The sequence below is a fragment of the Catharus ustulatus genome, chromosome 4 (assembly GCF_009819885.2).
Source record: "Catharus ustulatus isolate bCatUst1 chromosome 4, bCatUst1.pri.v2, whole genome shotgun sequence".
Lineage (NCBI taxonomy): Eukaryota > Metazoa > Chordata > Aves > Passeriformes > Turdidae > Catharus > Catharus ustulatus.
The window spans coordinates 55764354-55778135 of NC_046224.1; the positions used below are offsets into that span (position 1 = coordinate 55764354).

At 36.0% G+C, this 13782-nt stretch overlaps 1 protein-coding gene across 1 annotated transcript in view; it reads right to left on the reverse strand.

The window, feature by feature from the left end:
- Positions 1-13782, reverse strand: part of PPHLN1 (periphilin 1) — a 63495-nt gene that overhangs the window by 25959 nt on the left and 23754 nt on the right. Inside the window, 4 exon segments of the mRNA XM_033058645.1 lie at positions 1857-1997; positions 3393-3512; positions 6537-6616; positions 10187-10437. Coding sequence (XP_032914536.1) covers positions 1857-1997; positions 3393-3512; positions 6537-6616; positions 10187-10437 — 592 coding nt within the window.

A 13782-nucleotide genomic window follows, 5' to 3' on the forward strand; every position in this document is an offset into this window, starting at 1 on the left:
GTACATATATACTAGAAAGATTCACAGTATTTTATATGATGACACATTATGATATTTATGATGATTATGAAAATCATCAGGTCAATCACAACAATTTTTTAAAAAGGCAGAAAATCTAATTGCAGATACAGAAGTCAATTTTAAATTATTATGTAAAAAATATGTAGATCATTTTCCAGTCTTAATTTTTAACGACCAAATAAATATCTTGTCTAATTCTTAACAAATTCATAGTACCTGGTTTATAAGAAAATAATTATCTTGTTCAGTTCAGTAAAATACTTCTAGCATCACTCTAGAATCTTATCCAAATTCTGTCGAAGTTGACAGCTTCAATATTCAAATCAACAACAGGAGAAACTGGTTGTGCGAAATCCAAATCTAAGTTAATCCTCAGGCTTTTCTGAGCTAAAAAGTATTCAAATTTTATAGAACATAATCTAGATTTCCCTAGAATTAAGTGCAAACTCTACCAAGCAAAGTAGCATTAGATCATATGGGTCTTATGACCAAATTTTAATCTGTTTTCACTATAACCCTGTCCTTAGGGCCTTATTTAACCATAGATTCACCAGCATGAAGCTAACTTATCACAACAGCTATTTCTTTAAAAATCTGTTCCTAGCCTGTGTATTTTTTCAGCTTGTCATTTCTTAAAAGTCCCAAGTTTATGCATTTGGTCCTAGGTCTTTTAGGCCATTTGTGACCCTGCAATCAGACACAGGGATAAACCAACTGCATCATGGCTCTCACAGTTAGAGCACACTCTGATAAACTCCAACCCAGCCAAACCTGCATACATGGAAAGCTGTGCCCACCAGGAACATGACTATGTAAAGTCAGTATTTGTGGCTGGTGGTGTCTCTGGAACCTGAGCCGACCACCTGTGTATGTTTTGGAGTCTCTGTGTCCCAGTCCGAGCACCAGAGAGTCAGGAGACTTCTGTTGTGTCCAGAGGTGTTTATTTTATCTAATCTAAAAGTTCTTTCCCTGACTAGTCACAGTCCCTCCAGCTCGTCAGCCCCAGGCACACAGTCTGCCCCTGGGATGGCATTATCTTTTTATACTAAAAACTATATGAACAATATTTACAATTCTCTTCCAATGCCTATCACTTATATTGTACAGTCTGGTTCTACTCTACACCAATCTAAAAGTGCCAACATCACCCAAAAGATGGATGCTAGGAAGAAGGAGAAAGAAGGACAGAACACGCCCAAGTTCCTCCATCTTGACCCCAGACCCTTACTATAAACAATCTTAAAAACCTACCTTTTCACCTTATAATAAATAATCTATCTTATACTCTACTTATTTCTTGTGACTTGTAATTCTTCATGTAAGGGCAGTAATTTTCCCCCAGGGAGAGAAACCAAAGGCACAGGGGTTCTGGGCTCTGTGCCAAGGCTCCTGAGCCCCTGCCTGGGTCTCGAGCTGTCCAGGGAAGCCAGAGGGATGTCTTGGGTTCCCACAAATATTAACAGAATTTAAAAAAACCCAAAAATAATTGAGTAGAAAACTGGTTTTCAAGTGTCAGTAAAAAGGAACAGTGTTGCAGTTCAGGAAATGGCCTCACAGGTAACTGAACAAAGGCCACTAGAATTAGGAGGCAGGCATGGTCTTAGCTTGCAAAACAGCAGTTGTTGCATGTAAGCAGAAGAACACTACCACTAATTTCCATGTGCAGATAAATGCCATGGTTCTTCAGAATTAAACAGCTGGAGATGTTACCACATCATCTTGAAAAATCAAATTACATTCATATTACACTCCAAGGAGGAGGAAAAAATAAATCAAGGTAATTTTAGCAGCGCAAACCATTACTGCATTAGTAACAAAACGCCAAGAAGACTCACCTGTTCAATCTCCTTTGTCTTAGCTGCAATTGCTTTTGAACGACTAAGAAGCTGGCTGTCCTCATATAATTCTGCACTATCCAATAGATTTACTTCTGTTTCCTCTGTTTGCTCAATGTATACTGGAGCTGAAGATCCAGCCTTAAAAAAAAACCAAACAATAAATTCAGTTTTCAGAGAAAAATAAAAACTGCAGTGTGAGGAAAAAAACCCAAAACCCCAAATACAGTCATAAGAGAGATGAGTTTGCTCACCAAGACTATTAGTGAAGTATTATTGCTACAATTCTAACAGATACAGAAATATAGATTTTAAACACACAGAAAATATGGCATGAGGTTGAATATTTGTATCTAACTGTATCTAATGTGTTTTGTATGAAACAGTTTTTGTATCTAACTGTATCCAACAGGTTTTGTATCTAACTGTATCTAACAGGTTTTTGTATGAAACAGGTTTTGTATCTAACTGTATCTTCCTGACCACTACTGAGGAGCTGCTCATGCATTCCCCATTACATCAATTGACAGGACTTGAAAGTTCAGATACCTATGGATTCAGTGAGTTTATTTCTCTAACCTAGCCCTTACATTCTACAAGTGGAAATGCAATGCTTTCCAAAATACATTCATTTTCCCTAAAATTATTTACAAACAAATTTTTTAAAAACCAACAAAATCCATTAATTTGAAAGGTTAAAACATGACTTTGTGAAGTAGATACTATTTTGTTTTTTTAAAGAATGCCTCTAAAGCTGAGAGTTAAAGAGAAAATTATCACAGAACTAAACCAAATTATTTTTAGATTACATATATTTGGGTTGTTTTAAGTTACAAATACATTTGCTACTAACATAACAGAACCCAAACATTCTATCCAAGAGCAGTACAACAAATGACTGAGAAGGGCTACAATCACACTTCAGTACAGCCAGGAGCAGAAGACAAGGAGGGGTGAAAACAAAAGGAAATAAACTGGCAAATAATTAACGTTGATTAATAATGAAATAAGGATTCTGGGGAAAATAAAAAATATACCCACTGCAGTAACAAGGTAAGCTTTATTTTTAATATAATGGAGGGCTGCTTTCTAAAAAGAATACATGACACGGTAGGCTGGCACGGCTTGAAACAGAACTCAACAAACCAGAGTTTCTCTCCTTAAACCCTACATGTACACTCATGTTTTGACTCCCAAGTTCCCTCCTAATTTTAAGGAGTTCAGTAGGCAGGATACAGATTTACATTACTACAAGAGCTCCTTGGAGAATGCTTGGGAGAACTGTATTGTGTCAGTTGTAGCTCAACATCAATTCAAATTATACTAAGAAAACACGCTGTGGTTTTGTGTATTTTTTCAAAATAAATAAATCGCAAGGTTTTAGTCTCCCTCTCACTCCCTTTCAACAAATATTTAATAGCATAGGCAGAAAAGTTCAGGATTAAGTTACAAAATGTGCCTTTATGAAGAGCACAGAAGAAGAAGAACCTGTTGCTGTAACAGTTTGAAATAAGTGGATTAATAATCCTATCTTACATCATATTCTGTTATTTCAGGTAAATTGCTTTCCTCAGCCTTCTCTGACTTTTCAGCTGCCCACTTGCTTGCAGCTTCTGCGAGCTCCTTTTCTGAGAGTCTGTTGCTCTTCTCCAAGGCCTGTACAAAAACATTGTAGTCAAGGTTTAACATGAAATACACTTGGCAAAAATATTCAAAATGAAAATAAACAGTTAATCTGATCCTTAAAATATTTTAAAATAGGAAATAAAAAGTTGAAATTATTTTATTTGCTGTCCAATTTCTTTAAAAAGAAAAGTGGGTGGGGAGAGAGCAGATAATTAAGAAACAAGAGAGGAGAAAAAAAGATAAATCAATGAAGGTCAGTAGACTACTAGAGAATCACTATACCTTCTGAATAAGGTTTATTAAATTCACAGGTCAGTAATGGCAGAAAAAATATTTAAGACCTGTTGGGCACTGAAAGAAGTCAGATACAAGAGTGGAGTGAACTAATAATTCAATGTGATTTTTAGGCATAAAAGGTTGCAAAAATCTTTAAATAAACTGTTAAATAATAGGAAGGATATAAAACCTGAGATAATTAGGGAAAAAATATTTTATCCAAAATCTAAGTGATCACAGGTGGTTCCATTAAAATACATGATTTTTTATTTGGGCGAATACTAATAATTTGTAATTGAGTCAGTCATGGTTTTATGTTCTTGTAAATCTACCTTTTCAAATAGAAATTCTCACATAAATAATGTTTAAAAATTGATTTCTCTCTAGGAATATTACTTGGCTTTTACTATCAGAGAAGCAAACAGACAATGACAAATACCACTTTAGGAATAGCTAGCTTGTTACCACTATGCAGATATTTAACTTAAATCAACTGTATGCATAGAAGCACCCAAAGAATCTCTATCACTCTAGTATTAAAAATTGCAACTAAGGTGGGTATCTGAAAAAGAGAGGCAAAACTTCTGCCTGAAAAAGGCCATAACAATTTCTACCCAAGGCCTGTTCCATCTTAGCAAAAGGCAGACAAAAAAAAGCAAGCAAACAAAAACCTAAATGAAAGAAACCAACACTCCACCTCTCACCATAACTTCATTGCAAGTTACATAAATGACCAGTATCAAAACTCCTTTGTCTTCACATCTTTTGTGTGTACGTCAAGCAAAGTATTATCCAAATACCTCTACACTGTAGTATGGTATATACGTGCAATTCACAGAACCCTTCTAGGATTCTGTGTCATAAAGACACCACTTTTATATGAATCCAGTAGTAAAACACAATGTTCCAATAGGAATCCCTGCTTTCTGTAACTGCAAATTACAGAATTACAACCAGCGAAGTAAGGAGGTGACAAAGTTCAATATGCAGGGATATGAAGAGGGCTCTTAAAGAAAGGGGTAATATAATTCATAGACAAATTCACATGATCTGCTATATTTCCACAAGCCATAAAAGAAATTAACTAATATCTACTGGAACACAGAAAAAAAAATCTGTTTAATTTACTATCACTAAACTTAATTCTAAAGGTTGAATATTGATAAATACATATCAAATCCTGAGTGAATTTTATGGAATAAAGGAATAGCATTTGCATGGGAACACTTCAGCTGAAGAGACAGAACAGGAACATATTGCCCAGTTGAAAATAGCAGCAGCTATTTAGGTTGAAAACTTGCAAGAAACAACCAATCTAATACGTCTCATGAAAAAATTAACTGACGCCCGCCTCCCTCCCAAAACACAAGTCTCTTATTATTTTTTATTTTTTTATCTCATCAATAACAGAAAAGCAAAAGCCTGTCATTTTGCTCAGCAGCTGTCCTGTCTCACAAATCTGCCTTTTGCTCTATGTTGGATACAGCCTCCAAGGCTTACAGTCCATACAGCTAATAAAGAAAAACACAAAAGATTTCATGCCGTAGTCAAACAGGTGGCTAAGATCAGGTAACATCAACATTATTAATTCACATGCATGAATATGCAAAAAATAGAGACAAAAATACCTTTTAAGATTTGCAAATAGATACTACAGTGAAAAGAGATATTGCTATGGAAACATACACCTTTGTAAGGATTTCAAAGCTAAATTATAACTTAAGAGCATTGAAAATCATCTCCTTTAATGTCTAACTAATATATAGCATATAACTAATTTCTCAAGCCTTGATAAAATGTAAGATTATGGCTCTATGGTTCGTGTCTGGCCAAGACTATTTCTGTCACTACTTCTGAGTCAGTGAAGCACTTAGGTAGCTTAGCTCCTCAGAGCACTTCCAGCCAAGAGGCTGATTCCAAAAGGCTCCACTCACACAGTGCAGTTACATTATAAGCATATTTGGGGACTCAAGAGAAAAAATCAATAAACAGTCATGGAAGTATTTCCATTTCTGCAGCTGATGCAGACCCAATAAATATTTATGCTGTCTGGGGAAATGACTTCCATCAATCAAAGTTTCATTTTGTGTAGCCTTTATCAAGTGGATAGCCACTGCCAGCAGATACTTGCAAACTGATGGCAAAAAAACAATACAGCATAGATCAGACCTGACTGAAGAAGAAAGCAGAACACTTACAGAATACACACTTCAAGTTCACACTACACATCAACACAAGAGCAAGAGATTTTGCAATGCCTCCTTGTTATCAAAGGTGTGTATTAAGTAAGGATTTGATATTAAGCTGCAGTGTGCTAAGTCTATAAACAAAATAAGTGAACTAATTATAAAGTATATTTTATTATTCAAATCAGCATAACTTGTGCATAATAGTTTTTACCTTATTTTCCCTATTTACATCACTGAAAATTCATCACTTGCCTCCCCCCTTATGGAAAATGGCAATCAGTTGGCACAGTAAAAGATAAAGTAAAAGATAAGTATTCAGAATGACACAGCACAAACAAAGCCTGGTTTTTTTCCCCATTGAATAACATGGCAGGTGTGTCTGTGTCAAAATGAGTGGTAATACTAACATACTCACAAGGACACAGAATTCTAAAACCAACTCCTATTCCTATTGTAAGGAATAGGAAATGGTATCATAAAGAATATGCATTGTAACAGGTGTATGCAGTGTCTCCTTCCAAATGGGGAAAAAAATCCAGCAATGACCAATCTAAAACCATGGTGGGAAGCACTCAAAAAGAAAATTCACCTTAGATGAAGGTACTGTTGTGGACCCTGAAGGTGATGCATCTCTTGATGTTTTCAGCGACTGAACTGCCCTCTCTTTACCTAGAATTAAGAAAAAAAAAATCACTGAGAAATTAAAGATATATATTGCAAAGATGCTTATTGCCTTAGAAGAATTGCAGTGAAATTTTCTCATGTCAGACATGAACCTTATCACCCTCAACAGCTACCTGACAGGAGGTTGTGGCAAGATGGGAGTTGCAGTCTTGTTCCAGGCAACTACTGACAAGAGAAAATGGCCTTGAGCTGTGCCAGGGAAGGCTCAGGCTGGACATCAGGGAGAATCTTTCCACTGGTAGAGTGGTTAAAGCTTCGGAACAACTGCTCAGGGAGGTGGTGGAGCTACTGTACCAGAGGTGCTCAGGAAATGATAGCACATGGCATTTAGTGCCACTGTCCAGTTGACAGGGTGGTGTTTGGTCAAGGGTTGGACTTGATCTTGGAGGTCTTCTCCAACCTTAATGATTCTATGATAATATAAAATCTACATACTCCACCATCTGATAAATATTAGTAATGCTTTTTTCTCTTCCCAAGGAGAGAAAAGATACAGTTGTGTCATTTCACCCATTTAAGAAAACCCACTGTCCTTTTTCCATCAACTGAAAGGGTGTATAAGTATGGTTCTGCAAGATTATGTGATTACACTTTTTAATATTCCTGCAATAATATAAACAGTTGAAATACCAGACACCAGTCAATCACTCAAGGTAATCAGGTAGTGTATGAACTAGTTTAGCAGGCCACAGTATGTTGAAAAGGCCTGCCATGGGAAACAGTCCTGTGTTGTATCAGCCACAGAGTAGATGCTTCCTGTAAAATCATTGTCCTTCTCAAAAAAGTTAAAATTGGTAAAATGTCAAATTGGATTCACAGTGCTAATCACAATCTGTGCATAGTTTTGCCACAGACCAGTTACAGGCAGCCCACAGCAACAGAACTGGTTGCAGTGTAAACCAAATTGTGGTCCACAGATTGCATCAAAGAGATCTGCAAAAGGCAAGTACAAAAAGCAAACATGTAGTTTTTAATAAGCCTAAATTAATTAGATTACTCACTCTCACTGGGAAACAGTTGACTGATCACAAAGAAGCCCAGGTAATGTAAACTTACCTTGGCTTCCATTAAATTTTTATAAATAAAATTTAAGGGATTCATTTAAAAAAAATCTATCAGAGTTATAAAAACTGGGATAGAAATTATTTTCATAGAACTATAAATTTGATTGTTCATTACAGCTTTAAATATGGATTAAATTTAATGAGTTGAAGCAACAAAGCACAGAACATCTTGTCAAATACTATGTAACATAAGTTTTGCTCCTGTGATATCTGCTTTTCAGCCCCATAGACAAGCCACCTCCTTTTAAATTCATGGACTACTCTAACTCTGCCTCTCACATGCCCCCTTTGTCAGACTGGATTCTTTAAAGATTATCTCAGTTGAATGGATTATATGCTTGTACCTGAACAGATGAAATTAATTAATACAAATGGCAAAAAATTATTCAAAGTTAAGCAAAGTGAAAAAACACCATTTAATTAGAAGATATTATTAGGCCATTATTTTCAGAATGTGTGTAGCTATTTTGAGCCCCAAAGCTCTACCTGTAAAATTAAACGTGACACTCTCCAAGCACCAGTATTTGCCTTCTTGCATTTCCTCAGCACACCACTCTCCTGACCCCTTACTGCCTTGGCCCATGAAGGAATACCAACCTGCTTCTCTCTCTGCTCTCCCATCACAGATAAATTATTGCCTTTTCCATTACCCTTGCCCTCTCTTTACCAAGCTTCTTCGTGTCCCTGCAGTTTTCTTTGTTTGAATTCTGTGTGTACCCTAATGTATGAATGGCTGTAGAGCATGGGCTATTCCTTCTTCAGTGGAAGTCATGTGGTCAAACCAATTCAGACAGCACGATTTTATACAGCATTATAATATTTCAGAAAGATGCCAAATTCCACATGAAATAGCATATATTTTGCATGTTGTAAATCCATTTAAATGTAATGCTGACATATATGAGATGTCTCACTTGATGTTCCTTTTAAATAAGCAATATATGAGCTTACCTAAGGTAAAATACATTCAAAAATTATTCTAAAAGTATTATTTAAGCCATTTATACCTTGCAAATAGGTATTTTAATTCAGTCATCTAGAGGGACATTTTAGTAGTCCTCCTTTCCAGGGAAAGAAATAAAGAAACAGTCCAGTGTACAACTCATCTGGTCTCTTAAAAATTATCTAAAGGTGATTGGGAAAGGTATTTCACCATGAAAATGGGAGAAAATATCAAAAACCATAGGCCTAGATGTAAGCTCCTCTCTTGATCAGCATCTTTTCTGGTTTGTGAACACATCTGCTTCCACATCACTACCTCCACTATTGTCTGACTAATTCCAACAATACATGTATATATATATGATTAAAGTCAGCTCAAAATTTAAAAAAAAACATGAAACATTCCAAAATTTTGTATGGTTTCTCACAACACTGTTTTCCTGTCCCTAGTAATTACAAGCTTCTAGAAAATTAATTAACTATCCTATTTTTTTTCTTCCTCTCATACACTTAGAGGAATTTATGTTCACCAAGTATTGCTACAAAATACTAAAAGCACTGTAATGCCCAAATAGACAGACCATCTCTACTCTGCAAGGAGTGAAATTATTCCTCAATATTTAGACAATGTTAACCAACTACGAAGATCTTTTTTGACAAGAAGTGCTACATAATGGCTCAGTGTCTCTCTGGAAACACAATGTGCCTTCTCAGTGAGTTAAAAAAAAAATCTCATTCATTTTTAAAAAGCTGCCAAAATGAACAGTAGGCTTGCATAGTTCACTAGAAAGCATTTGCAGAAAGGGAAATCAAATTGGATTAATTTACATAAGCTGTACAAACAGAGTGGCTAAGACTGTAGTACACTAAAAAAAGCAATTTTTTTTTCCCCAAAATCATTTAAATACGAAAACCTTAAATATTTTCAAAACAGATGATTCATTAGACTTCTGGCAAACATTAAAAGCCAAGTTTTTAAGAGAATAGACTAAACTGAGATATGCTTCACATTTTGAGATATGCTTCACGTTTCTTTGAGGAGAGCAAGATCTGAGAGGTTTTGACATTGAAATGTAATTGCTAAAAAACAGTAAGTTTCAAAAGTCTAGTAAAATTTGGAGGAAATGCAACAAGTAGAAGTATGTACTTCTATTTCTCCATTTTTTAAATCCCTATTTTATTCTGGTTGCAGGAAAAAAAATGTCTTCATCTGCTGTAGATGAAGCAAACTTTCTTGTCAGGGAATCCAATGAAGCACATAAAGAAATAACAGGAACTGATGCTAAAAAGAATATAAAATACTAGTTTCAGCTGTGCAGCTGAAACTCCTACAGTCAGTCTAGACCTGATACCAAAATAACATCTACCATCTCCCACATGAAATACATAAGGGAACAGAGAGTACAATGAAACAACCAGAGCAGACAGCACAGACAGTACAAAATGTCAGCTGTTCCCATTTCAAGAAGAGCACGTAAGAAAAAAAGGCTTATACAGTGAGCTGCAGTTTCACCTCACTAACCAGTCCACATCATTAATCCAGCATTACCTTGCTGAGAAGAAATATTTCTTTTATGTAAAGATGACATACTTCTGCTATGCTGGTGGAAAGGGTAGGCTTTGCTTCTTTCAGGAGAGTAGCTCCTGCTGCTGATACTAGAGCCGGATCTGCTGTGTGGAGAATCCCTCCGGCTCCCTGGCGATTCCCTGAAGAAAGGAGAGTCCCTCTTGTGAGGGGATCGATCTCTCACGTAATGAGAAGAATAGAAGCTTTTTCTTCTGAAGCCATCTCTAACGTCCCTTGGAAAACAACAAAAACATACAACTACCTTGGTAATCGTTCAATGTTTATGGAACAGCACATATACAATGGCAGCAGTTCATGCTTGGCAAACACAAACAGGTTAACACATCCAAAATCTTCAGTGTTTTTAAGAGTAGTAGGCAAAGAATTAAAAACAAGTAAAGAAAGTAAAAAAACAGAGATCTTTTTTTCAGATTTCTTTGGGGTTGCTAGAAGCCAATTCCTTTCTATATATGTACATCTATATATATGTATCCCTTTCTTGATAATACATCAAAAATGTAAGAAAAATACACTGATGAAATGAGAACTCTCACAATTTTTTTCAGATTCAGTACACTTACTGTGGAAATTAAGTTTTAATTTACAATAGCTAAAAATGCATATGCAAATATTGCTTACACTATTTGGCATTTTTCAGCTATGTTTTTCTCTTATTTTCAAGGGACTATATTCCTCATTTGATTTCACACACCTTGCTAGACAAAATACCACTGAGATTTCAGTTTATATCCAGCAAAGACAACAAGAAAGCTGCAGAAAATCTATCCTCTCCCCTATGAATCCACCCAAGGTCAACTCTTGAATGAAAATATGAAGACTGGTATCTCCTAAATATGTTTCTCACAACACACAAATTTAATTTTGCACTTTAATGTAAAATGTCACAAACCCAACTGATTTAAAACCATAATTGAATAAGCACCAAAACCTTCTGCTAAATTTAAATATTCTTACTCCAGACCACAGCACCAATGTGTTGGTTATTTGTAAATCATATAATGTACATATAAGTGCATAGGTGAAAAAAAAATCCCTAGTATTACTTTGAACTTGTCCTAAAGAATCTCAGAGCTGAAAGACATATGAGCCAACTGAATCCAGACTTGTCACTTTTGCCTTGGTCAGAAGACACACTGGTAAGAGTTGCAAGCTCTTCTCAGCTTCTCCAAAGAAATCTCCAATATTTCATAGCATTTCTAGTAAATCAGAATGTGTCTTCTCTCGTATTTCGCATCAGAATCCAGCATTTTAAACAGGGGAATGTCTCACAAAAGTCTCATTTAGCATGAGGGTGTCCCATTTAGCACAATATAGCTAATAGTTAATTCTGTGTTGGTGGAGAAGAAGCTAAGATGTACAATTCCTACAGCATGGCACAGGCCCATATTTGTGACAGGTAACAAAGGATTTCCATGTGCCAAAGGTGTCTTGGGCTACGGAAACGTCACAGGTAGCAAATATTTATCAGGAATAAGTTAAGCACAGACCACTTTCTCTTCCATTTCCTTCTTAATCTCTCTATATAATGTTAGTTATTTTTAAAGCACAAGCTTTCTGGCAGAGCAGTACAACACTTTTATGTGTAAAACACACTTTTATGACCATGTTATTAAACCTTCATATACAGAGCAGTTTATTATGGTAATGTTTACAGAGTCCCAGCTATTGCACATGTATAATAAATGCTCTAATATCTACCTAAGAATTTTTTAAAATATAATCGAAATGCACTTTTAAACAGGAAAACATTTGAAAGCCACATTCTGCAATAATATTACGCACCCTAAAATAGACTCCCATTTTCAATTTCTGAATTTTTATTTCATCACTCTGTGTTAATTCTTAACTGGATCATATCTCATACAGAACATTCAAGCTATTACCTATATTAAATCTGTTTGGGACAGCACAGCAACAGAACAGCACTTCTGATGTTTTCCATTAATGCAACACACTGAACAGAACAAAGTAAGTATTGTTTTACAGTTATTTTTTCCCTTAAATACTTAAGCTAACATACACCTGCAATTTGGTAATGAAGGCCCCAATTCAGCAAAGCAGTTAAGCACATGCTTCAGATTCCAACACATACTCAAAAGGTTTATTGAGCACGGACAATATTTAGTAGAGATACAAAACAGACATTAAAATAGAGCTACTGCCCTTAACAACAAATAGAGAATTAATCCCTTTTATACAGCATCCCTCAAATCTTTGTGTTTTGTGCCTACAATGCACACTTAATCCTGAAAGTACAATTTTGTTCTCTCAGCAGTGTTGCAACAGGAAGCAGTATCACTGTTTACCTCGAGGAAACTTGACCATTAAGTTCTCACTAAAGCTGACAGTCTTGGAGGAGCTCCTGAAATGTTACAGAAACAGCCATACTGTGACACACCATTCACCAAGGGCAGCTGGGGGAAGAGCTCCAGCCTGACACTACTTCAGTTCACCATCAGTTCCAGCTTCCTCAAGGATAAAACACAACTACAGAACAGATGAAGGTACGAGTTTCTGTACAGCAGAAAACGGAGGGAATACAACACTGGGGAGATTTTCAGTTGCCTACAGATCAGAAACAACACGATGGTATACCTTAAATTCTGTGAAACAAAGATTAACACAAACCAGTGTGTCAGGTTTATCTCTTAAGAGTACTTAAAGGTAAAATTAAATCACTTCCTGGATGTGAAATGCCCAGGAATAGAGAGGAACTTGGGTACATGAAGCCCATCACATTCAATAAAGGAAAAAGCTTTACTATAAGAGGACTCTTAGCTCATTCTCATTGAATTTGTGCTACTGGGCAACAGCCTACAATACTTCATGCTCACTAGTCCTTTCACTTTTCAACTAGGACATTAATCTACGCTACGGTCCAGCCATAGTGAACATAACTTTCATTTTTGACACTGAGCTGAAGTCTGGCAACAAAACAGCATATTGCTATGGAACAGAAATAGGAGGGTCTTCCAGTAATTCACAGGTGAGTGCTGTCTATAACCTAGATAAAAAAGTCAGAGATGCTTTCGTGATCCCTTCCATCTGAGAAAGATTACTGCTACTGCCAAAGGCATTAAATACTCCATTTATAGGCTTGTGCTTAATTAGTAACCTTGCCTAGAAATAACTCACACTTTTATAAATAAATTGAAGCAGCTATAACTAGCTCCTGCAACACCAGACTTCAGTGCAAAGAGATAAAACAGTCAAGATCTGAACTGAATCCTTAGCTGAATATACTTTTTCTGTCTCATAACACAGATGCAAGGGGGTGGAGGAAAAGTTGAACTAAAATTCCTTTTCCCTGCCTTTTCAGGACATTGCAAGAGCTACCAATACGAACCAGACCATGCAGAAAATATTTAATAAAATACACAACATCCTCAGCCTCTAAAAGAAGAGGCAGGAACACCTCCACTTTTAACATCTTCAAAGTAAATGTAGGTGGTGCAAGACTTCAGCCACCCTCTCCCAGAACTCAATCCATTTCTTTCCGAAGTACACAATACACAGTTGTGCAACAAACCAACAACTTCCTCAGGTTCTGCTTTGGA